The 27109-nt window shown below is 42.7% G+C and overlaps 1 protein-coding gene across 3 annotated transcripts; it reads left to right on the top strand.

Moving 5' to 3' along the window:
- Positions 1-139: 139 nt before the first annotated feature.
- atad2 (ATPase family AAA domain containing 2) lies at positions 140-27109 on the top strand. 3 transcript variants are annotated; one of them, XM_083761813.1, is made up of 29 exons: positions 140-476; positions 935-1092; positions 2380-2435; positions 4353-4539; positions 5859-5946; positions 6241-6325; positions 7618-7824; positions 8679-8799; positions 9940-10047; positions 12035-12143; positions 12297-12412; positions 13298-13472; positions 13616-13704; positions 14592-14751; positions 15557-15647; positions 15783-15960; positions 16134-16270; positions 16362-16500; positions 17990-18176; positions 18525-18710; positions 19315-19450; positions 20913-21109; positions 21486-21645; positions 21830-21952; positions 22346-22513; positions 22928-23557; positions 24861-24994; positions 25708-25836; positions 25934-27109. In XM_083761813.1, the coding sequence occupies exons 1-29, from the start codon at positions 279-281 to the stop codon at positions 25964-25966; spliced, it is 4485 nt and encodes a 1494-aa protein (XP_083617939.1). In that variant the 5' UTR covers positions 140-278; the 3' UTR covers positions 25967-27109. The 3 variants fall into 3 exon arrangements, with proteins under 3 accessions (XP_083617939.1, XP_083617937.1, XP_083617938.1); XM_083761811.1 differs by having other exon boundaries at positions 9937-10047; XM_083761812.1 differs by having other exon boundaries at positions 140-494; positions 956-1092; positions 9937-10047.

The following is a 27109-nucleotide window of genomic DNA, read 5'->3' as shown; positions in this document are numbered from 1 at the left end:
AGTTAATATAATTACTACAATGTGACCCTGCATATACAGTGTTTTATTGACCGATCTAGGTTTCCAGTCGGAAGCTCACTATTCTGCCACTCAACTTGTGATGACGTTTGTGGCGCCAGAAATCAAGGGGCTGGCGGAATAAGGGTGTAATAGACAGCTGCTTGGTGTTTACTGTTATTGTCGGTTATGGTAGCGCTATTGTAAAGCTAGTTCTGTACAGTACACGCAGCCGTTAGATATTTTTGATTGCTTGCACGGACCAGGTTTTCGGAGTCAAGATGGTGATACTACGCAGCAGCAGCGGCAATGCCGAGGCTGAACCAGCAGCGACTCCTAAAAGGAGGGCGGTAGATTTGGATTCTAGCTCCGAGTTTCTGTCACTGCTTCCCGCGTCGCAGAAAAGATCTTCCCGGCTTACCCGCTCTTCCCGGGGCCAGGACGACAGTTTCAGTAGCCTCGAAAATAACACCGAGAACGTGAGTATAAAACGGGCCGTTGCAATCTAACAATGATTGACTGATTAGAACAACTTTATAGTGCTATTTCCTTGCTAACTTGCTAAGCTAACTAGCCCTATTAGCTGGCCAAATCCCCACGGGTATGGCAAACTTACCAGACTCAGAGTCAGACTGAACGCCGGACAGATCTTATAACACTGAATCTTGACATTATTGTCTACTGATCTGAATTATGCACTATGATCTAATCTGTTGGACATTTACCCCATCAGAGTAAATTGTATGCTGCATTCCAAATGTTTTTTTTTATTTTCTTCTCAGTCTAGTGTAGACTAAGAGCAACGAATGCAACTTTGAACATGCATTGTAACGTTACATTGATTAGTGACTCGAGTATTGTGCCTGACACATGGACAGTTCTCCCGAACCCAATTCAATTATTCATTATTTCATTTGTTACACACGGTCTGCTTCAGGACCATGCTGATATTATGAAGGAGGACGACGACAGTGGTGTTCGTCATTCATTGAGGAACAGAGTGCGGAGAGTGCGGCTAGAGGTCTCCTTCTCTGACATGAATGGCACGACCAGCTCCCCCAAGACTGAAGATGAGCCTGAAGGATGTTGCACTAGGTAACAATGGCCTGTTGTTGCTTTTCCCATGCTGTAACATTACAGTAGACTAGAGTAGACCCTACAAAAATGTCAATATGTTGCTACATGATGCACTAATCATCAGTTATTGTCAACCTTTCATGTGCCCCCAGTTTTATATTATTTAAGTCAGACTGCCAATTATATTTTATATGATTTTCATCTCTGGGATCCCAATCGGTACACTGTGAAATCCTCAGTGTTATTTTAACACTGAGGATGTGTTAAAATAACTGTCCTTCTCAGGTAGCCGCAATTTGCAACTCTAGATTGTTTTATAATGCGATGAATCTAGAGTTGCAATACCCTCCATTGACTCCCCACTCATCTTTTTTGGTTTGCGATCTGCTTGTCTTAAACGACGTTAAACTCACCAACATTGCAGCTGTACAAGCTTGAATTATCCTCTTTCAATCTGCCGAGCTTGTTTTTCATAAAAATCCACCGTAGAGATGTTATGAGCTACTTTCTGTCAAGACATCCTCTGCAAGTGCTGGAGTTTGGAAGCACTCGTCATATGTCACTGAACGGCCCTGCGTTCCACCTGTTTCGAATTTGCACATAATGCAGGAGGCAGCAGTGCGACCCGTTAATAAAAACGAGTGCTTCCAAACTGCAACACTTAGAAAAATAATCACTTGCAGAGGATGTCTTGACAGAAAGTAGCTCATAACATCTCTATGGTGGATTTTTATGACAAACAAGCTTGGCAGATTTAAAGAGGATAATTTAAGCTTGTACTACAGCTGCAATGTTGGTGAGTTTAACGTCGTTTAAGACAAGCAGATCGCAAACCAAAAAAGATGAGTGGGGAGGGTATTGCAACTCTAGATTCATCCCATTATAAAAAAATCTAGAGTTGCAAATTGCGGCTACTTCTCAGGTAGGTTTTTTCACCGGAAGGAAAAATCTTGTCTATGGGGGTTTCTCTTGGCAATATCGGTAGAAGCTGCAGTGGAGTAACTAAAAGTATTTTTCGTCTGGTGAAAAAAAATCCCTTTCTGGCCAAAAAGTGCATTTTATACGTGTGGTGGGGGCTGAGAGTGCGTCCACTAAGGAAAGTAAGCTTTTTTTTGTTTGCACGGGCAGATATGATATTAATATTGAGAAATGACTTGACTTGATATATTTAATTATACTAATTATATTTTTATTTACTATTTAGAAAATGGTGTAAATAGCCACTTGTTTGTAGATCTTCTATTTCCACAATTTTTGGACAAAAAAACAAACTCACATTAAAGTTTCATCTTTGTTTTTCTACAGGAAATCCCCCAGGCTGCAGGGAGAGGGGAAAGCATCCCGTGGCAAGCAGCAAGCAGGTAGATAGATGTTGGGCTTTTTTCTTTTCTCAAGGAGTGGGTAGATTTATACTCTGCTACGTGCTGTTAACTTGCAAATCAGTTCTTGTGTGTGTGTGTGTGTGTGTGTGTGTGTGTGTGGGGGGGGGGGGGGGGGGGGGGGGGTTCATGGGGTTTTCACGACCCCTCTGGGCATCGCCAAAGTATTTTGGGGGGTCCCCAGATTATTTAAAACCCTAAATAATGAATGGCTGGAAAATGGAAATGAAGAGTTTTCATAGAACACATAAAATAAATAAACTTTCCTTAATGATTATATCTGGTTTGGTTTCAGTATTTATTTATGATGTATTTTCTCTATTATTAAGGTTATTGTAGCGGTCAATTAACTCAATTTGTATTGGGGGTGGGGAAGGGGCGGGGGCCGCGAGGCATGGCCAAAGCATTTCCAGGGGTCCCCAGCCAAAAACGTTGAACCCCTGTTATAGTATAGATTTTCTTGTTGAGCGCCCAGCGATTTGCAGCTTCAGAGCCTATTTCAAGTTTGCTCCACTCCATTTTGGAAGTAGCTAGAAGAAGCTAGATGTAGCCAACAACAACAACGGGAAGTATGATTACTTCTAGCGCGACAAGCGACATGGCCACAATGGGCTGTCAAAAACAATCTTTGGTTAGAATTGGAAGCATTGATTTAGATCAGGGGTACTCAACTGGCGGACTGCGGTCCACAACCGGACCGCGGACCACCTCTCTGCGGACCCTAGGCAATTTCTTTTTTTTTTGCATCAGGTCAGGCCAGCAAAAAAAAAATCTCTCCTAAGCTCAGGCCAGGCCAGCCACAGTCAATTTCAATTCAGGCAGTGTTGCTGCAGCACAACTACATTGTGTGTCTTATGTTAATAATTAAGGGAAGAAGTTAATAATATAAATAACATCAGATGGTACATTTCTCATATGAAATTCCTGCAAAGGCCCCCAAAATGTCCCCCAAGGGCCCCCAAAATTCTGGCACGCGCTACGCGCGCGCGCAGTGTGGCCTGCCAGGGCGTATAACTCCCGGCCTGATTTGGAGTTCCACTCAGGGCCTGTACTCTGCACCCCATTATTGGTTGGTTGGAAGGGGATCTGATTTGTATAAGCTTGGCTTGACCATACTAAACGGGCATAGAGCCCCGCTCTCCGATGGACGCCGCGCACGGTCTTATTCAAAAAAATATTTGTGGACCTTCATCATTTCTAGTTGAGGACCCCTGATTTAGATCAAGAGTTTTTAATATCTTTCCTCCCATCCACAAAAATAAATGGGGACCACTTTGGATGACGTCCCAACCGGAAATTACATCAAATGTTGCTCAATCGACGCTACCAGCCGGTAGACTGGTGCACTCCGTTATGATATGATTTTTTGATTGCGCCGGATTATTTAATAGGACGGAGACCTCCGTATTTGCCACTTGGAGTGTTAAAGGGACACTTCACCCTTTTTGCAAAAACATATACCGTATGTTAATGACGTTTAGAAGCTTTAGAACACTTTCCTGGGGGTCTTTATGTGTGTAATATGTGGTTTTAGATATTTTAGATTGTAGCAGTAAGCACAGTGTCTCTGATGTGATGTCATGGACACTGGTCTCACTACCTTCCTGGACTACAATTCCCATAATTATTTGGTGCACTGCTCCTCCTTGTGGATGGGGGGAGAGCTGTCTTACTGAGACAAAATGTAGTCCAGGAAGGAAGTGAGCCCAGTGTCCATGACATCAGAGACACCGGGCTCACTGCTACAACCTAAAATATCTAAAACCACATATTACATACATAAAGACCCCCAGGAAAGTGTTCTAAAGCTTCTAAACGTCATTAACATATATTGTTTTGTAAAAAGGGTGAAGTGTCCCTTTTAAATAAAGGTACCATAACAAATATTTAACTTCACAGATGTATTGGATGCAGTGGAAGGCACATCCACTCACAAGAGGAGTCGACTCAGTATGAAAAGCCGAGCGATGGAAGAGGAGGAAGAAGAGGACCACTCAGTGCGGCGTAGCTCCAGAAACACTAGATATAATGTGAACTCCCGCGGCCGCCGCAACCAGTCAGTTCTGTATGACAGACTCATTACCAAGTAGGTCCAGTAAAGATGATTCCACTTTGCTCAGTTTTGTTCATTTTGAGTCTTTTGAATGAAATCTTTCATACAATGACAAGCATCATCTCACAAGCAAGAGGAAATGTTTTTAAATGTCAAGAAATTAAATATGACCTGTCTAATGTGAAATATAATGTGATATTGGATATACTCTCACTGTTTTAGTAATTTCAGTGTTGGTGTTTGTGATGCAGTGAATATGTCCAATTGTCTTAAAGGAACACTTCACCACTTTTCAACATGTCTATATCTCATTGTCAGGGCTGTGGGCAGTTTAGAAACCCATCATCGTTAGGCAGATTTATTTTTAAAACAAGATTAAAAAAGATATATATATTTAGATTTTTATTAACGATCGATGGCTTCCATTATTGCATTTCAACTTTTCAGTAATAGAAAGCCTTCCGTTTCTTTTGGATTCCCCATTGATGATGTCACTGGAAGACAGGTTTCTGAACTGCCCACAGCCCTCCTATGAGACACATACTGAGTAGAAAAAAAATTGTATTTTATAATGAACATTAGTGAGGACCAATTAAATCCCTCTCCAAAAAGTGATTGTCCAATGCCAATCCAAATAGTTTAGCAACTGTTGCTATGCAGGTCAAGCTTTTGCCACCTCGTAGCTGTCAATGTTATTTTGCATGGCTGTGTTGTTTTGACATTTACACGACTTAACGTCGGGAAAGTTACATGACTAACACAGATGATGGCAATAATTCCGTAGTCTTACTGTGCAACATGAAAACTCCTGTCGGGCGGTCGTTAAAAGTTGATTTCTCCCTCTGTCATTTCCTCGTATTTCTATTTCATTTAAATAATGTCATGCACATTCTCCCAGTGCATAGCCTAAGCCTACTGCTACTGGTTTTGCTTCTGAAATGTTATATAAATTATATAGAGAAATCCCGTTATTTAACATGCATCACAATTGGTGAGAGAGACAGCTTGACCTGTCTCTTCGCTGCTAACGTGCCTATTGGAGATGAAGGACAGGTTGGGGAGGGACTTGGGGAAGGGCTAATTATATGAAGATGGGTTGAAAAGTGGTGAACTTGTCCTTTAAGATTGTACATAGTTCACCTTTATTGTACCAGATACTGTACATTTCATAGGCTGTAGTAATACATAGTATTGTATAGCATTGACCCCAACTTTAAGTCTTTATCCGAGAGGAGGGGTCACTGACACAAAGGCTATTATCCTCCTACTGTGTTACGGCTCCCCTCTGTATCGCAGACATTCCAAACATATGGATGATGGTTTATCAATCTGGTTCTCTGCCTCTCTCTCAGCACGGCTGAGGCTGTTCTCCAGAAGATGGACGACATGCAGAAGATGAGACGCAGACTGAGGAGCAGAGACAGGGACACTAAAGAGGAAGTAAGATCAAATCAGTTGTCTGTGGTTCATAACATTCTTCAACCTCATAGAAACGTTTATTATATGGAGGTACAGTACACTACAGGCTCTATCAATCAGTTTGATCCCAACTTATAGATATGTGTTGCTACAGATCAGTATTAATTTCCCAGTTGTGTTATCAAGTTACATTGGTCAGTTCATTCTATTCCAGGGCCTGTTTTCATGCTGTTGAACTGTGTACAGTATGTATAGTGTATTCATAGGAATAATCACATCAATGCAGTAAAATGACCAATAATGTTCTTCCTGAAGTTGGGGATGTACACCAGAGGCAGGAGGCTTAGATCTGCGACGACCGATGAGGAGAGTGAAGAGACCCAGGAGAAGGAGAACAAAGGTGAGATTGAATAACTCCAGCTGATCATAGCCACACAGTGGAAACAGGGTAGGGTTAAATGGCCGCTGTGTCAATGAATGATCCATAGAAAGTTAATTGAAATACTCATGATGTTTGGAGGCAAAACTCATGGTCGGAACCGGTTGCTATTGATTAGTTAATATCTGGTTGACTCATTAGAATATCATCAGCCAGTTTAGCATAATGTTCACTAATGGAATGGATTAGGGAGAGAGAATCATATGAGATGCTTCCTTTCAGTGTCATGTTTGGAGCCCCCCTCCAGTGGTGGCTCTAAAGCCCAAACCACACCAATGGGTCGCCATGCAACTCCTTGCAACCAAACAGTTGCGAGTAGATGCAAGCAACCATTGAATTGAATCACTTGGGTCAACTTGTGTCGACATGTGCCACCATGCACTGACAGGACCTATCGCATCGCTGGGACCAACGCTAAATCCGGTTTGTTGCGTCTTGACCCATTGGTGTGGTTGGGGCTTTAGGATGGCTATGGCGTTTGGTTAGTCCATCCAGCCGGCCGTCCATCACTTTGGTCACAAGCAGCACCAAACGTCACAGATGGAATGACTTTGCTCTGCACCTTCATACCATGGACTTTGCTAAGCGTCTTCATGCTCCTCAGAGGATGGCACTTTTGGTGACCTAATGGCCTTTCATCTAATTCTAATACCACTATTGCACCAATAATTCTCATTTGCATATAACAAAAAAGTACAAGTATATTTAGCTTCCAGGAGGATGGCCTCAACTGCTTTTTGTGAGACCATAGCCTAGCGCTCTAGCTCTACCCTTGGGCCAAAATATCAAAAAATCACTGTAGTTTTCATACAAGGTCATATAAGCTTGAAACTTTCCGAGTGCATTCATGCATGCTCCCCTGAGAATAAACCTACTGTTTATGGTGACCCCATGGCCTTTACTGTATATGTACACGAATGGCATGTAATGTTTGGTTTGACCATTCGTATGCCATTGCTACTTGGTCCAATCTTTACTTTTAGCAAATATTTGATGAGAATCATGAGATAGCATTGCGTTTTTATCATACTAGTTTATTTACTCTTGGTAATAAATAGTTTGCTCAGGTGTGCCTAGGCAAACAGAATAATTAATATACTACTTTTCATGAAACGTAATCCACTGAGCATCAATTAGTATTTGTTGTTGCAGAGTGATGTTCAGTCAATGGCACCTCTCAATTTAGCAAATTCTTAACTTGTAATGGCATCACTCCTTATTTTGGTATTGGATGTTTTTTTCCCTCCCAAAAGGTGGGGATGAACATGTTGAAGATAAGGTCCAGGAGGAAGGAGAACATAAGCAGCAGGAGGAGCAGCAGGAGGAGGAGGAGGAGGAGGAAGATGAAGAAGAAGATGATGAAGAAGACGAAGATGGAGAGGATGAAGAAGAAGACCACCAGAAACGCTATGACTTCAGACAGAGGAAGGCTGTGGTGCGCTACCAGGCCCCTCAGGAAGGTATGACTCTTTGGTTTCCTGTACAGACAACCGACAACCTACCTCAAACCCTAACCTAACCATAACCGCAAGCATGGAGCAGCGCATGTTTGCCAACCTTAACTCATGTTCGCCAACATTAATCTGGTCGTTTTCCGCATGTCGGACCAATGACTAGTCGGAAAAGCGTTTGGACTCCATTGTTAGAACAAGTTGTCATTTTTACATTGATATCTTGCCCATTATGCCTAAACTTTGTAAGAATTTATTTACGATTTGGAAAAACATTTTTTAATAGTAAATGCTAGTGTTAGAAATCACACCCGTGAGAAGTGAGGGGCGCTCTTATCATCGTACATCATCATGACGTGAAATAGACACTGCCTATTTGCTCAAACACTGACGTAAAATTCTCCATTCATTGTCAATGGGAATTGCCAATGAATTTGTGTAGGACAAAGTTTGAACATACACTAAAAGCAGCATATAGGATGCACCTCTCAAAAATGCATAAGAAGATTAGGGATAAGGCATAAGGCACTACGCAAGATGGAGCGTTGAATGTTGAATTGTTGAATGTTGAATTCAATGTTCAATGTTGAATGTTGAAAGTTGAATGTCCTGTTTTATAGAAGCTCTCAATTTAACTATTCCTTCTCTATCCTACTTGGGGAATAGAGAATCACATTAAAATCTTTTCCAAATCGTTTTAAAGGTTGTATTTTATCATGTGTAAAAAAAACCTGAATCCCTTGTATGGCTTTGATTTGACGTTGTTTAAACCATCCCTTGTACTGCTTAGATTTGATGTCGTTTGAACCGTCCGTGGTTCATATTGGTTGCAAAGGGTCGGTAATGTATGTCTCCCCCCTCAGAGCCCAGAGAACCGAGGAAGAGCCGCATGTACCTCAAGGGCCACCCGTCCCCAACCAGACGGAGATTTAGTTTCAGCTCCACTGCCCCTAGGAGCCCCTACAACAGAAGGAGAAGCAGCCGGTTAGTATCATAATCCACCCTGATAAGTGATAACCCACCCTATGTCATCAACAATGCATTATTTGGTTAAAAATATGTCTATATCAAAATGAAATCTGTATGCAAAGGAAAACTTCACTGTTTAACAAACCGATATGCTACAAATTGACTGGAACAGGCCTGGGCAGCCAGCGTAGCGGTCCGGGCACCCTAGGCTGCAATGACAGTGTGTCACTGGGCCGAATCCTGACGTCCTTTGCTGTGTGTCACTCCCCAACTCTTCCCATTTCATGTCAGTCTACTGTCCTGTCAATAAAGGAATTAACAGACTCAAAAACAACAAAAAATAACTGGAACACACACACAATATGCTATCAATGACGACACAGAAATCAACAAAAGTAGTATCCATCTCAAGTTCAGACATGTTTATTAATATTAAACCAACTAGTGAACCACAGCCCCCCCCCCCCCCTACTGCTAGACATCATTGCATGTCCATTCCTACATTTCTTTATTCTGTCCTTTTTCTGATTCTCTTCCTCTCCCTGCATCCTCAGGAGTAACTCCGACAGGTAAGACCACAGTCCCTACTGCTGTTTTAAGTTGCTCTATTGGGATCACTGTGTACCTCGTTTGGGTGCTGTCTGTCTACTCGCACTACTTGCAGTGGCGTACAGTTATGGCATTTTCTGTTACAACTGTGAGTCATGCATTTCTCCTAATAAAAATTTCTGCATATGTTTTGAATTTCTCCTCCTAAGTAATAATGCCTGGAGAACTGGGGTGCCTTTTTAATTTGTATTTATTATTATATTTAAGTGTGTTTGACACCTACAGTAGGAGAAGCGATCAAGTCATACTGTAGTTGCCATTTTGCAGAGATCTCATTCTTGATATCTGTGTTTTTCTTGTTTTGGGGGATCACTCTGACGGTGATAACTGATTCCCTCTGCATAGTGTACTGTGAATACAATTCTGTAGGGGTAGATTTAAATGTAGATTTAAATGTATTGGTACTTGTTTTGTTCTTGCCCTCTTTTAGTCAGTTCACCTGTTTTATTTAATTTTCTACAAGAGTTGTTGATATAGACAGATGAGCCAACAGAATGCTTTCAGAAATGATGGCATTATATTTTCGGTGTTTTATGCTTTCAGAAGGAGGCATGCCATCCACAGCAGTGACTCCACTTCCTCTTCCTCATCATCCTCAGATGATGAGAAGTTCCAGAGACGGAGGAGTAAAAACAGGAGTAGACCTGTCAACAGGTTAGGACTGTTCTATAACTAACACACACACACACACACACACACACAAGCAGGTGTCAAGGTTTAGTGGCTTGGAGATTAAGCTCTTTATTTTGCTTGGTATATTTGTATCCAAATGTGTACAGTATTAATATGCATCTGAAATAGTTAGTAGGCTGCTGTAACAAAGGCTCTCACTACCTCTCATGAGGGTTCCATATATGGAGAGACATCTAGGCCCTTATTTATCAATCAAGTGTAAAATCTGCCACAGATTCGAGTGCAGGTTTCGTAGTACACCCATGTCGCCACGGCATTTATAAAGTGATCGCAAACAGCTGATCCTTCCTTAATTTCGTTTTTGCGTCATGAACGTTCTGCAATACGACCAAACAACGCATGGTAACCATAGTTACACAATGGAAAAAGTAAATAAAAAGGTTTCCACTTGCTGCCCGCCTCACCCCCCCCTCTCATACACACACACACACACACACACACACACACACACACACACAGGCGCACGCACACGCAACTTGCAGGCCCAACTGGTGTGTTATTGTATTTTAAATGTATAAAGAACGAACACCTGCATGAATTAAATAAAGCTGTAGGCCTACCCTGTCTGTTTCTCCTCTCACCTCGCTTGCCTTTCTGGTTAGCAAGCCACCTTTGTTTTAAATGGTCCCCCAAACCGTCCACACTTCACACCTAAAGCTAACGGCCGGGGATGCGCGCGAGAAAGACATGGCTGTAGATTGCAGTAGCCATAGGCTACCCGTATGGTTGGTAGACTTGACTATAGCATAGCCTCGGTCCCAGGCTTATACTTATCTGCGAAAAGAAGAGCTATAGCTGCAGCTATGCAAATGCCTCTCGATCCATGTCATGGAAGTTAACTATTGCAGGAGGGGGGGGGGGGGGGGCTACCGGTATGCGCTCATGCAAAACACTGTTTAAATGGCTTAAGCATGACTTGCAACATTGTTTTTAATTGCGCGATTTTAATTGCTTGCACACTACCAATTTCATATCACATGCCTTTACAATTCTTTTTTTTTTCACATGTATTATTAGTTTTATACATTTTAGGAGTGAAAACATATGTTTAGATGCCTGTGACAGCCTCTCAGCTGGTCAAACAATGCTGCTCCGCTGTTCTAAGACAGAAAAACTGGTGAGGACAAAGCGTACGACAGCTCCCGACCAGACGTGACTTTTTGTCCTACTCAAGTTCAATTTCAAGCTTTGGCGGAAATGGTAAATGCCAAAAATGTCGGTCATTTCGGCGTGCACCCATATTTTGGCGTACGCAATTGAGGGCCCTAGTGCTGACATCAGGTCAATGTAGAAATCCATATATGGATATGGACGACTGGCATCGTCATCCTGACACGCATTCAGCCGAATCGCGTCATCATCATGACGGGAATTCAGCTACAGTATATTGAGGGAGATGTAGGCAAGCAGCATTTGCTATGCTCCTCGCAAGAGACTTCATCGATTTCTGTACGAGACAGGGATTTGACCTTAAAACCCAGATTCGAGATTTCGACGTCCCGGTTAAGGTCTCCACTGTGGTGGGTCCTAACTCGGACAACCAGTCCTAATTGAGTAGTATTTTGCCTTGGATTAAAGTTGGGCTATTTGACTACATTAGCCAGCACAAATGAAATGAAAGAAATTACCTGCACCACAGGATTCTCAGCAGATTCACACCACCACCTTGACTATTCCCAAACATGCTGTGCCAATTAGCAACTAGTGATTAGTCCAAAATGAGCTCTAATCTGAATATCTTGTCAGATGTTTAATTTACGTCACATTTAGCAGAATTTTGACCTAATTGACAATGTTCTTGGTCGATGGCAAATCTTGAGACGTGACTGAGGGGACAAGATTTAGCGGACATTTGACCTGAATTTCCCTTTCGTGTGGCGACAAAAGCTGTATATAGGTTCCAGTTTGCCTTTAAAATTCTGATAACTTGGATTGATGTTTTCCCCAGATGTCTACCTATGAATCTGGTGAAAGAGGACCTACTTGGCATCCACAAGGACAGGATGAAAATAGGAGCCAGCCTTGCTGATGTTGACCCCATGCAGATAGACAAGACGGTAGGTAGCATTAACATATCAGAGAATTGAGCTAATCAAGGTAACCATAACATGATAGACATGTTACTGATCGATGGATGCATTGGACCAGGGATAAATGGCCATGTTGAGGCTAGGCTGTGAGTAGAAGTGATGGTGTATTTGTGGTTTTAGGTGCGTTTTGACAGCATCGGCGGTCTGAGCAGACACATCTCATCATTGAAGGAGATGGTGGTCTTTCCTCTCCTCTACCCGGAAGTCTTTGAGAGGTTCAGGATACAACCACCCAGGTAAATTAAAATAACTTGTGTGCATCAAGTGTAGCCTGGTTAATAAACCAGACTAATACCGCACGGACCGTGGGATATTAGTCTGGGGAGGCTCAGCTTGGATTTCATTTCCAGGGGGGCGGGTTGAAACATTTTCTCTTTGACGCAATTGGTCAGAGCTACTGTCAGTCAAAGGTCTCAAGCTGTGATATAAGCATGTGATATCAAGCATTGAAAGTCACTGTACCAAAGCCCGCCCATATTGCATACCGTGTCCCGATTGGCCGTCCCATTTCTCTGGTGTAGGAAATGGGCGTACAATTGAGCCTCTCCAGACCGTAATCCGCCGACAGGCAATTAATTTTTGCCAACGGCTGATTCGGTCTGGTTTATTAACCAGGCTACATCAAGTGGGTGTTTGAAAGAACAAGCGCATAATGTTGATCGTTATGCAAACGCACAAAGTAATCCTGGTGTGTGTATAGGTCTGTTTGTACGGCAGTTACAATAGTGTTCTAGTCAACTTCTAGTCAAAAGTTTGTAATCTACCAGAATATTTTTTATTCCATTGGGTCTGTCCTCTATCATCCTCTTTCACAATGATCTGTTTTATCAAGAGTTCTACATTTACCATCTGTCTCATCTACTATTTTCTTCTCTATGTATTAGTTGAGCCATGCAAAGACTGTCTGAAACTATTGTAATGGGTGTCTGTATAAGCATGTCACTGTACTAGTTCACCAGAGAGGGTGTTGGAAAAAGCCAACAAACATGTGGCTCATGTTCAACTATGCATGTTCTTCAGTCGTGACCTGAAGCCAGCCATCTAGTTTGTGGGCTGCATAATACAGGTAGCTATGATATGATTCTCTAACTAAGATAAGTCCAATTTGTCCTCACCTCCAGGGGCTGTCTATTCTACGGTCCTCCGGGGACAGGGAAGACCCTGGTGGCCAGAGCCCTGGCTAATGAGTGCAGCCAGGGACAGAGGAAGGTGTCTTTCTTCATGAGGAAAGGAGCTGACTGCCTCAGTAAATGGGTTGGGGAGTCGGAGAGACAGTTGCGCCTATTGTTTGACCAGGTAAATGAAACGTACACCATGCTAACAATGGAGACCCCTGACACATTCATGTTTTTCTTTTCTGCTTATTTTAGGTTGCCATATAAGCAATAAATCTGTGGAGGAAATTTGATTTGGCTTAATTTGTGTTTAATTCCTCTCAGGCATACCAGATGCGTCCATCCATTATCTTCTTTGATGAGATTGATGGTTTGGCTCCAGTCAGGTCCAGTCGACAGGACCAGATACACAGGTGAGCAAGGCGGGCCCCAAAGACATGTTCTGTGGCGTTTTCAAACAAATGTTCGAACCATTTTTGAGGGCGCTAGCCCCTCCTTAGCCCAGCTTTCCGGGTTTGTGTGAACACAGACATTGGCTTGTGATTGGCTAATCACCCCATAGCGATGATTTTATTGGCTGAGCAATGTAGATATTGAAGAAGTTAAAAGTAAGGGTAGAAAAGTGAAGACGGAAAAGTGAGGACGCAAATTGTGATTGGCCGGTATGAGATGATATATGATAAGAGTGCCCCTCACTTCACTCGGGTGTGAAGTTAGTTATAAATACTTTTATTTGGGCTGCCTCTGTAGACGTTATTATGTTATGTTTGTGACGATAAAATCCATGTTCCTTGATGATGGAAATAGTTGACTATGCTGTGGGGAGTCTGAGACATTTGCATTGTCATAATCATTTGTTAATTTCCGCTTCTTCGTCTTTTAATGTAGCCCTGCCCTGTCATTAGCAACACTGCTAGCTAAGCTACTAAGTAGCACCACCTGCATTCTGTGCTAAATCGTCTTCAATAGTATGACGCTTAATTATTCCATGTTCAGTTATTCCACCTCTGTACTCATTCAATTTCATCTGCCAATTAAACTTAAACTTGGTGAGGGTATATACCAGAGACTCCTGATATTATGTCTGCTGATATTGTGGTTGGATGCCAAAAATAATAATCATAGAAACTTAGAAAGCCCCGGGCCAGGCTTTGTTCATATCCATTGGATTTAATTAACTAACTTTGAAATCTGACCAGATAACATTAATCGGTCTCTCAGTGTAACATGATTGCTGCTGTCGAGATGAGAATGTGCTGATTGTATTCATGAATGTTATTCTCTCTGTTTGTCCATTTAGCTCTATCGTATCCACTCTCCTGGCTCTTATGGACGGTCTAGACAGTAGAGGAGAGGTTGTGGTGATAGGAGCCACTAACCGACTCGATTCCATCGATCCAGCTCTTCGACGACCAGGGCGCTTTGACAGAGAGTTCCTCTTTGGCCTGCCTGACAGAGAGGTCAGATTCCAAGCTAGGAATGCAAATCTAAGGAATTACATTAAATGATTGTTGTTAATCTTATCAAACCTAGCCCCAAAACTCTACAGTGAAGCTGCTCAGTGGCCAACAGTATAACTATAGTTGTACTGGAAAGCTCCCAGGTGTGATTTGTGAATGTATTTTACTCTGTGAGTATGTGTAAAGGATTAAACTATTGGTGTAATAAACCAAGCAAATGCTGTTTTACACTAGTATAGTGTATAGCAGAGTTCAGCCAGGATGACATATTTCAGGCAGCTATGATCATGATACACCTGCTTTGCAAAGGAATTCAGCTGAAAGGCAGTTTGCATAGTATTTATATTCAGCACCTTTTAGTAGCTTAGAGAAGTGACAGCAACATGGTACATTTCGTTGAGGACATTAATGATCAGCTCATGAACAAGATTCATGTAGCTAATATCATGACTATGATAATAAATGGTGGGAGGCTGTGGCTCAGGAGGTAGAGCAGGTCGTCCAATGATCCCTGGGTCGGCGGTTCGAATCCCGGCTCCTCCTGTCCACATGTCGAAGTGTCCTTGGGCAAGACACTGAACCCTACATTGCCTCAAATGAGTTGGTCGGTGTGAGCTTGCCACCATTGGTGTGTGAATGTGGGAAGTGAGGACGCTGGCGTCGACTGTTCGCCCCTTCACCTTCCAATGTATGAATGAATGAACCATTGTAAAGTGCTTTGAGCACTTAGAAAAGTGCTATTAAAATGCAATTCATTAAATATTATTACATTATTTAACCAATGGAAACATTGTTGTCTTTTTAGGCAAGGAAGGACATTCTGATAATCCACACGAGACAGTGGACTCCTCAACCCTCTGATGCTTTCTTAGAGGAATTGGCAGACAAGTGTGTTGGTAGGCACAGCTGCACCTGAAGACTCATACAAACAATATTTCATGTTAAAGACACTTCTCGTATGTGTGTGTGTGTGTGTGTGTGTGTGCGCTCACATCTGGTAACAGTAGCCTGTGTCAATCCTCTCTTGTAAGGTTATTGCGGTGCTGACATCAAGGCAGTGTGTTCCGAGGCTGCTCTGTGTGCCCTGCGACGTCGATACCCCCAGATCTATTCTTCCTCAGAGAAATTAGTGCTCGACGTCAGCTCCATTTCCATCGGCAGCAGAGACTTCATGTGTGCTATGGCCAAGATGGTGCCTGCAGCCCAGAGGTATGACCAACAACTATTAATGAGTATATCTGACTATTTTTGCCTCTCACTTCTTTCATTGTGGGAGTTAAAAAAACATCCCGTCTAATGTCCAAGTAGGTCCTGAACCCCTGCTGCAGGTGTGTTCTGTAAGTAATCCTAATTAACATAATATTGTTTATTTTGATTCGTAGAGCTGTGGTGTCACCAGCCAAGGCCCTCATACCTGCCATTCGTCCTCTGCTATGCACAGCTCTGCAGAACCTTCTAGACACAGTGACCAGACTGTTCCCACATGCTGAGCAGGGGTTAAAGTCTAAGAGGGACCCAGGTAGGGTCATTCTATTCCTTTCCCTATGTCCCTTTAGCTTGTGTTATACTTAGTTTGGTGCGGGTGTTGGAAGTTGTGTATGTGCTTCCAGATTTGCCTCGTGGGGTATTTGAAGATGATCTGATGTTCAGTGACGATGACGATTCAGCGGTTTGCACCAATGGCCTCACTTCTCACCCTCAATCTCAGCCCAAAGCGGCTGGTTCAGGAGGACTCTTCAATTTCAACAGGTTCGTTCATATGGCTTCATATAAAAGGATATATTAACCAAACATTTTTATGGTTTGGGCAGTTTCTGTCTGTCTTCCAGATCTCCATCTTGATCTTTCCCCTCTACATCCCTTAATTTACCTTTTAGTACAGCGGCTAACAGCCATATTGTGAGAGAACCTTTCACTTGGTGATACAAGCGTGAAACTTGGCATGAACATGCCTCTGGGTCACCTCTTTAACTTTTTTAACCGAGCCAGCGAAAAATCCAATATGGCGGTCATTTTTCAAGATGGCCGTCAAATAAAAAAGGCCTTTTGTGGCGGTTCTGGACAACCATGGGTGCGGCCGACTCGAGACCGGGCACTGCACTCCCTGTGGGTGTGTGGAACGTGTGTGGCGAATTTGAAGACGGTGGGGCGAACGGTTCTCGGGTTACGTGGATTACAGATGTACACACGCACACAAAATTCGTGCAATATAGCAGATCATTGGAACGGTTGTTCGCTTGGTGATACAAGCGTGAAATTTGGCATGAACATGCCTCTGGGTCACCTCTTTAACTTTTTTAACCGAGCCATCCAATATGGCGGTGCTATTTCAAGATGGCCGCCACATCTAAATGTTAGCCTATGTCTACATTTCTTACAAAATTTAGGAAGAATTTCACCATTATAGATAGATGGATAGATTTTTTTTTTATATATATATTTTTTTAAATTCTTTATATATATATATATTTTTTTGTCATTATTTTTAGTTTTCATACTGAAAATGGTAGCATGCTAATGCTACCATTTTCTAATGCTAATTAGCATGTTAGCATTATCATGTTAGCATGCTAGCATATTACCATGTTAGCATTATTATGTTAGCATTAGCATGCTACCATTTTAGCATTAAGTTAGCATTAGCATGCTACCATTTTCAGTATGAAAACTAAAAAAAATAACAAAACAATAAAAAAATTATATAAAGAATATTAAAAAAATAATAATAATAATAATAAAAAAAATAAATAACTATCTATCTATCTATAATGGTGAAATTTTTCCTAAAATTTGTAAGAAATGTAGACATAGGCTAACAATTAGATGTGGCGGCCATCTTGAAATAGCACCGCCATATTGGATTCTTGGATGGCTCGGTTAAAAAAGTTCGCCCCACCGACTTCAAATTCGACACACACGTTCCACACACCCACAGGGAGTGCAGTGCCCGGTCTCGAGTCGGCCCCACCCATGGTTGTCCAGAACCGCCACAAAAGGCCTTTTTAATTTGGCGGCCATCTTGAAAAATGACCGCCATATTGTATTTTTCGTTGGCTCGGTTAAAAAAGTTAAAGAGGTGACCCAGAGGCATGTTCATGCCAAATTTCACGCTTGTATCACCAAGTGAAAGATCGTTCCTATTATCTGCTGTACTATTTGCCCCGGTACTGTCCTGACCAGCAGGTTCCTAATTACTCCTCCTAAACCTGTCTCACTCTGTATGTACTCCCTCCTTCAGAAGTGTGTTGAGTCAGCCCACCTCCTACCGTCCCCGCTTGCTATTGGAGGGCAGACCAGGCTCTGGGCAGAGCTCCCACCTGGCCCCTGCTATGTTGCACGCCCTGGAGAAATTCACTGTTTACACTCTGGACATGGCTGTGCTGTTTGGAGCCAGCGCCACTGCACCAGAGGAGACTTGTGCTCAGGTAAAAGACTGTTCTCTGTATAACATAAGGCGAAACAATCTATTAACTATCCCTATATATATGGCCAGAATACACTGGCTGGGCTGCTGAAAAGTGGTGCTTAGCAGCCTGTCAAATTCAGTGTGTCCGTTACAGTGGGCGTCACTGGCCAAGGGGCTGCTACATTAACTGTAGTTCATGGGCCCCACCTCCTGTCATGGTGGACACTGGGGATAAAATGTACTACAGACAACATTGTGTAAAAAATAAAAGACGATCCATGAGAAGGAAAAGTATGCTGTTTTTCTGGGATAAAAAAACAATTTAACATTGCCTCATACAAAATCTTGGTCATGTGTCCCATCGTAGGTGTTTGTTGAAGCCAGGCGTACCTCTCCCAGTATCCTATATATACCTCATGTTGGACAGTGGTGGGAGACGGTGGGTTCTACACTGAGAGCCACCTTTCTCAGCTTGCTCAACTCAATCCCTGCCTTCTCCCCCATACTACTCCTGGCTACCTGTAACCTGCCTTATGACCAACTCAGTGTAGAGGTACGCACGCACACACACACACACACACACACACACACACACACACACACACACACACACACACACACACACCCCTCCACTTTAGTCTCTAGCTTGACAAATGGACTACTTGAATGTACTCTTGATCAGAGTTACAGAATGTAACATATTTGTTTATTGTTGTTTACTATTTTGGTGTCAGTGTGTTGGAAATATAATGTATTGTAAATTGTGTTTCACTCACTCACTCACTCACACACACACACACACACACACACACACACACACACACATTGCAGCGGTCTGGACTGACCAGTTGCAGTCGTGGTGCTTAGCAGCCTGTCAAATTCAGTGTGTCCGTTACAGTGGGCGTCACTGGCCAAGGGGCTGCTACAGGAACTGTAGTTCATGGGCCCCACCTCCTGTCATGGTGGACACTGGGGATAAAATGTACTACAGACAACATTGTGTATATAAAAGTCAACATCCATGAGAAGGAAAAGGAATGTTTTTCTGCTATATTAAAATAAAACTGAGCGCCACCTTCAAAATGATATAGAATATAGAGCTTTAACCTTTGTAACAAAATCATTTTTGTTTTAAAAATATCACTTGCTGGCCCCAGGTGCAGGAGCTGTTCCGTGTGGAGTACGGGGAGGTGTTTCATGTCCAGGTTCCTACCAGCAGAGAGAGGAGGAACTTTTTTGAAGACCTGATCCTAAACCAGGCTGCCAAGGCCCCCGTCTCCAAGAAGAAAGCTGGTTAGAATTAAACTACTATGTGAAATTGGTGTGGATGGATGAATGTTTCTTGTAGTAGTGTTGTGCGGTTTTATGGTTTAATACGGTATTATGAAATCTTGACTGTCTCGTCGGCCAAACCGTGTCATGTGACATGTGCGTTGGGTGCCCGTGATTATTGTTTACGGAAGCAGTAGAGAGACTGGCAGTGTCAAATAACAGCTGGAGACTGGCCTCAAATAAGAAATGCGACACCCCCACTATTATATGGGAAGACTTTTTATTATATTCCTATCTGCCACTGCTGCAAACTCTGCAATCGCGCTAGAAAATTATGTGAGAACAGCTCCGCTCCCAAGCTGAAGTTATACCTTGCCGTATAGCAGAAAATGGCAGATCTACAAGCTTACAGCACATTGCGAAGCGCTATAACGAAGCTTGTAGATCTGCTATTTTCGGCGCACGGCCACGTCCTACAATGATGTGTAGTGCCAGGTTGGCCGTGGCTAGTCATAAAATGATGAGACAAGATGACACAAGTCTTTCTGCTGCCATGCTCTTATTGCGTCAGCAGGTCGCAGATTACTATGAAAACTTGTCAGTCAGTCCCGTCTGTCCGTCACACCTCCATATATGGCCGCCAGTCCGTCACGCCTCGTGACACGCTCCCTATATGGCCATCTCCATATATGAAGATCACAACACTTACCTCATCAAACCCTGGACAGCCATACATGGATAAGACTGGATCATCACCTAGATCTGCATATATGGAGCCGGCCAGCAACTCTACATCGACTTTCCATTCCATAATGTTGGTCCTTCCCCACCCGTCCTTCCTCTTTGATGTCTCCCTTTTGACTGATACCTGTCCATTCAAACTCTAGACGGGCCCGCCCCAAAGTTATTGGCCTGGCAGCCCGCGATAACTAGAGTTCCCAACAGACCCGAAAATTAAGGCCTGGCCTTTAAAAAAGGTCCATATATGGGCATTCCCAGACCTGTTGTTTCAGAGCGACCTCGCCCTTCTCGGTAATAAAGTGTTGTCCATTGTTTATGCATGCATTCATTTTAGGTTTGTTCTTGACTCGTTTCTGACACCATATATGATACTTATGTAATGTGTAAATCACTGAGAATCACGACCATATCAGACTTTTGTGTGTTTATGTGCAGGCACAGGCACAGAGGGACAGTCTTGATTCCAAAGTAGACAGGCTATGGAAGCTCACATGGGCAAAAGGCGAAACATGACAATGCATTACAATAGGGAAAGGGGCCATCTTGTGGTGATAGACTGTGATGATAGACCGTAATAGCAGTCTCTGATTACAAAATGTTACAGCCTCGACCACCATTACATTTTCAATGGGCTCTAACTACTGAACAGTGTGAACACATGTACCAATTTACAAGCAGATTTATTTTTCACGAATGCACAATGAACGGCTCTATTGTTAACTATACTCTTCTCCTACCTTAGTGATGCAAGCATTAGAAGTGCTCACTGTGGCCCCACCAGCGCCTCCTCGTCAACTGACGGAGACGGAGGTACAGCGACTGGAAGAGCAGGAGGAAGACACTCTCAGGGAGCTCCGCCTCTTTCTGCGTGACGTTACCAACCGCCTGTCCCAGGACAAGCGCTTCAAGGCCTTTACGAAACCTGTAGATCTGGAAGAGGTAGCATTCTGTTCAAAGTCTTCGCTGTAGAGCTGGGCGATATATTGATATTTTATCGATATTGTGATATAAGACTGGTTGTCATCTGGGATATCATATTATCGTGATATGGTATAAGTAGAGTGATGTAATTTTCTACATGTACCTGGTATTATTTGCCCATACCCACTTAGTTATTATAAAGAGTAGACATTGCTGCTGATTATTTAAATGATTCTCAATGCATAGATATTTAGGGTAAAAAGTCTAAGAACCAATAGTCGCCACTATATCGATATTCTCTTATAAATATTGATAGTGATATTTGATTTTGTCCATCTGAAAAACTTTTTCTTTTATTAAGTGTCAAAGGCTTATATCTGCTGTCTTACTTTAGGTCCCAGACTATGCTGAGGTGATTAAGCAGCCTATGGACCTGTCAACTGTTATGGCCAAGATAGACCTCCATCAGTATGGGATGGCTATGGAGTTCCGCCATGATGTTGACCTAATCTGGCAGAATGCCCTGGAGTACAACCCTGACAGAGACCCCTCAGGTGAACTCACAGGCACGCGCACACACACGCAATCTGATCACCAACAGTTAGAACTTATAGGTCAGGTGTTGTTTTAGTTCATTTCTGGATGGTGAGATAAATATTGGACAAATAAGGACATAAAATAAGCACTGAAAGAAGGAATAGGTAACCTTATCCCTGTGTGTTTGTGTGTTCTCTCTAGATCGTCAGATCCGCCACAGGGCGTGTGCTTTAAAGGACACAGTCCACGCTATCATCAGAGATGAACTGGATGAAGATTTTGAGAAGATCTGTGTAGAAATTAAGGAGTCACGCAGCAAAAGAGGTATGTTTTTTATGTCTTTTTAAACCAAACGTGTGTAACTAAATAAAATGATGTACCGGTAGTAACTAAAGAAGTGATGAAATTCACCAACTCACAGTAAATTGTCTATACTGTTGAGGACGACTGTTTGCAAACACTATATTCAACATAAGCTCTGCTCCCTTCCCTTGATACCATTATTTATAATAAAAGGTTGTCTACGATTCTCCTTCTAATTACATCTTTACAAAAATTAGAATTTTAAATGTGATTCTGTCCAATATAAGACAAAGTGGTCCCTGCATCAGTATTGCAATTTCTGATTATACAAGGTATCTTTAGGCAGAAGCTGGCTCATCACCTACAGTTGTGAGTTCACACGGTTGAGTTTGTCCCTCTGTCTGTCTGTGTCAGGTTGCTCCACCTTGCGCTATGCTCCTTCCTTCTACCACGTGCTTCCCAAGCAACCAAAACCCACGGCTGAGGCTAAAACCAGCAATGTTGCCCCAGCTAAAGAGTCCACTGGAGCCACTACTACAGCTCTACCTGCTGCGCCTGCCGTGCATACACCCAAACATTCAGGTTTGTATTATATTGGACATGTCCTATTTAACCACTTAAGCCTTAATTTACTTTGTTGTACAACTCTCGCGCGGTGAAATTACACAATCTATAACAACACAATGCAGTGTGATGCAACGTGTTGTGAGGTTGCTATTCTTGAAATGTTTTGTGGGGGGAGACAGGTGAAACAGGTTAAAAGTGCTTAATTGAGGTCTTGGGTTTTGTATTTTCTTGTCTCTTTCCTGACTAAATGTGTTTAGGTATATTGGGTCACCATAACAGCTCTCTCCTTCGCCCTGGCATTGTACATGTCATTGACTGTTGGTAGCTGACAACAATGATCCTTCTAGGCACAGTCTGAAATTCACAGACCATATCAAATCGCGATTCGGAAAGGGTCCCGTGAAACCTCTTTCCTCTTTTTCCATCCAGGCCAGAAGAAGAAGAGACGGAGGAGGAATCGCTGGGCCAGCGGCACCACCGGCTCCTGCAAGAAAAAGTCGTACTCCTCTCCTCACGTCTCCAAAGACCAATCGCACTTAGTCGAGTCTGACGAGAAAGAGGAGGAGACTGAACATGAGGAAGAGGGTGGGAAGGGAGGAGTAGACACTGAGGAGGGGACTGGAGGAGATGAGGAGCAGTCAGGACTTGACACAGCTCAGGGTGTTTGTGGAAGTGTTCAGGAAGAACCTGCAGGAAAGGAGATGAGGCAAGTTGGTGAGGAGGTCATTGAACAGAACGACGACACCAGATCCAAAAAAGATGACCAGGTGAATACCGCTACAGAACAGGCAGACTACAGCTCAAACCCACCAGAAGAGTCAAACCTAAACGGCAAGCCACCAGCAGAAGGAGGGGCACAAGATTACGGAGAATTTTCTGGGAGTTGCAGAGGCACTGAAACCAGTGTCGAAGTGTCTGAGCAGAACAGTCAGGAGGAGGTTATGGAGGTGGACGAAGCTGAGAGCAGCGATTTACCTCAGGCTAAGAGCAAGGAGTCTGGACAGACCTGCAACACAGACCCTCATGAAGCTGAACAAATGGATGAGGACACCGGGGCAGGTTAGTGTCACACAAGATGAAAGCAGTAAATGCATATGTTCCAAAAAGTAAAAGTAGTGGTACTGATCAACTCATTGAGTGATTTATTGTCTGTTGATCCCTGGTTTATACATTTAATTGTACGAGTCATTCATTGGGTCTGACGAGTAAATTTCTCAGCAACAACCAAGAAAGTTGCAGAAAGAAAAGATAAGTCTGAATTCTATAAAAGTAATTTATAATCATGTGTGCTTTTAAAGGTATCATCAGTGATTTCACTTAATTCAAATTACTTTTCTTTTTTTGGCGATAATCCTCCCTACAATAGTGTGCTGACCATAGAGTTCCTACCTGCCCCCAGTTCACCCCTGTGGTCAAAAAAAGCTTAGGTTTCGTTTTTGCCTAGAGGGCCCATCCTTCATCCAATCAGGATAGAGAGGGGCCTTCCTCCAATCATGATCGAGCAGAGGTGGGCCTTGGTGTGTGTGCTATTGGCCTGTTGCGCGTGCTTATATCTATTCTGCGTCTGAGCATAGACATGGTCACGCCCCTCTGATTGGCATACCGACACTACAGAATACCGATTGTCTCACCCACAGGTCTCACCAGACTCTGTCCGAGGTGGGAAAATGGAAATAATACAAGTACAAGAGAATGACAGCTTGGCACGCACGACAGTAACTTGTAACTTTTATTTTTGTAGAAGAGGCAAACTAATATTGTTTATGCCGTTTGCTTTGATTGAATGATTGATTGAACACGTGTTTGTATGATTTGATTTGGGTGTGTTCTAAATTAAAGTGTTACTAATGTTGGTTTATTGTGTATTAATCTAATTATAGTGAACTAATACTATTATACAAAAAAATATAAAGATCAAGGGAAAAGTGACCTTTTTACAGTACAATAATGTAAAGAATAAACGGCATAAACAATATATTAGTTTGCCTCTTCTACAAAACATCAAAGTTACTGTTGCGCGTGCCAAGCTGTCGTTCTCTTGCATTATATCGTACTTGTATTATTTATTTATTTCCCACCACGGAGTAACCTCTTGGCAGACTATCCAGCATATAGCACCTCAGAGGAAAGTCTGGTAAGGCCGGCAGTGTCGGTAGGCCAATCGGAGGCAGGCGGGGCGTTACCATGTCTATGCTCGGACGTAGAATAGATACACGCATTGCGCGTCCCCCCACAGTAGAGGGTGTGCATGTGCAGATCTTGTTACCGGGGTGGACCGGGTTTTTTCTGATGGTATATTTTTTGATGGTATATAATCATGATATATACGTATATTATAATGCGCTTTTATATCCCATTTCAGAGCACGGCGCGAGGCGAATGACACGAGCTCTGAAAAATGCTGTGCTACAGCAGCAAATGATTGATGTGGACCAAGCTCTACAGATTCTGGACCAAAAAAATCCCCCACTGCTACTAGACAGAGACAAACTAAAGGTATGGGACACTGTGCGTGTGTAAACTCATGCTAAGCTAGGATACTTGTAACCTGATTTTATAGAGCATCTTGGCAAAGACAGGCACAGTCAAACATACTCATCTGGGGCACAGTTGGTAGTGCTGTCGCCTCACAGCTAGAAGGTCCTGGGTTCGATTCCCGCTCGGGGCGCTGTGGGTGCTGACGGCGTGTTTCCTCCTCCGCGTCATCAGTGCCCATACCCGAAGGCGGGGTTGGCGAAAGGGCCTTTCTGTGTGGAGTTTGCATGTTCTCCCCGTGTCCCCTAGGGTAGGTACCCTCACAAAAACATGCAGTAATCCTGGTCTCTAAACTGCCTCCCCCTGGCCAGCCGGGACGCCTCATGGAGGGGAAAGGAACTGGTTGGAATAACGTGTTCCTTCCACGCGCTACGTCCAACCAGGGAAACTCCCCCCTGTCAGGTGTAAAGGAGCAACTTGGACACTCAAGCATGAAGGAAGCATGAGTTAAGTCCGTTGCTCTCCCTAGGTTGGCGGAGGGTGTGTAGAGCCCAGGATCACATCACAGGATGATTGACACAGGGGTGAAAAATGGGTTACAAAATCGTGAAAAAAAGAAAAAAAAAGAAACATACTCATCTGATTCAATTCTTCTCTGAAGCCTTCTCTGAAGTCCAAGTTGTGTTGGACAGAAGGTTATTTTGCACGCAAAAAATGTTTTCTCTCATTTACAGGAACTGTTGGAGAAATCGGTGACTAAGACTGAAGGCTATGAGGTCTATCAGTTGGAGAAACTGTATGCACTGCTCTGTCAGAGCATATATAGACACAGACGAGACTACAACAAGACCGCACTATTACAGGTCAGGAATGGGTGGTGAAATGAGAAGATATTTGGTGGAATTAACCTGAATTTTAATGTTTTTACCTGAACTTATTCTCTTAATTTCTTTTTAACAGGAGATGGAGCAAGAGATTGAAGACTTCTCCTGAGGAGTTTAGGAAAAGTGTGACCAGTTTTAAGGGTTACTTGCCATCATGTCAATGGAGTAAAAATAACCTATCAGTTCTATTTTCATAGAAATATACAGATTGTACTATTTGTGTATTTAAATTAGTTCTTTGTAAAAAACTAAAGAAGAAAATAATGGTATAGGAAGCTCTTTGAATGCAGCAAATTCAGTTATTGAGGCAGCAAAATATTGGTGTTATTGAGGTAGTCCACAGATTTCAATTGTAATTTTAAAATCCAGGAACACATGTCCTCGACAGTATAACTGGAACCGAGTTGATGGGGGTCGTAATACTGTATAAGGTTAGTGCTTAGTGGGTAAACTCAATGTACATGTTTGTTCATGTTAAAAGGATATACAGTAGCTTTCCAACAGAGATCTTAGAGGCCAGCAACTAACCAGGAAGCCGTCGAAGCTTAAAATGCTTAAATATTCTGTATTGTGTCATGGTTAAACCTTTTTGTTTTAAAAATAAATAAATAATCCCAATACAGTAATAGGAGTGTGCTTTGATAACACTAATAAGCCGGTGGTGGAAAGCCTTATGGTGGAACATTCGAGATGAATCTGCCTGAGGAATAACGCATGTTGCTTGTGCTGTTTTCATCATGACGGCCTACTGTGTGTAGGTGTAAAACAGCACAAGCAATGTGTTATTCCTCAGGCAGATTTGCTACTCGACGGCCTACACACAGACTGTCTTGATGAAAACAGCACAGTGTGCGGCTTAAACTGTGCATAACCTCAATAGTTCTAAAGTACAGGGTAAACTGTTGCACCCTTCGTCTTTTGTTTCCGGGTTGACTGCAGGTGCCTTGATCTCAACAACGTAATGGAAAAACGCCAGAAAAAGACTATAGACAGAGACTTAAAATTGAATTTATTTTTATTTTTTAATGCTCATAAAGTGCTCTGTGCTGAAAGTGAGGTTAAAATGAGCATAGTTATGTGGCGAGTCTTTCTGCCAGTTTTCCTCAATAGTAAATATTTTTACTGCATTTGAGGAGGTTCATACTTCATACTATTTTATTTTGGGGCCTGTTTGGAATCCCTTCCTCCACTGTTTTGTTGTGGTTATTAGTCATTTGTATACATGTTCGCTATTATTTAAATAAAAATGATT

Source organism: Protomyctophum parallelum (genome assembly GCF_964188405.1).
Source record: "Protomyctophum parallelum genome assembly, chromosome: 3".
NCBI classification, from domain to species: Eukaryota; Metazoa; Chordata; class Actinopteri; order Myctophiformes; family Myctophidae; genus Protomyctophum; species Protomyctophum parallelum.
The sequence above is the reverse complement of the archived record's forward strand: the minus strand, read 5'-3'. Positions and strand labels throughout refer to the sequence as shown.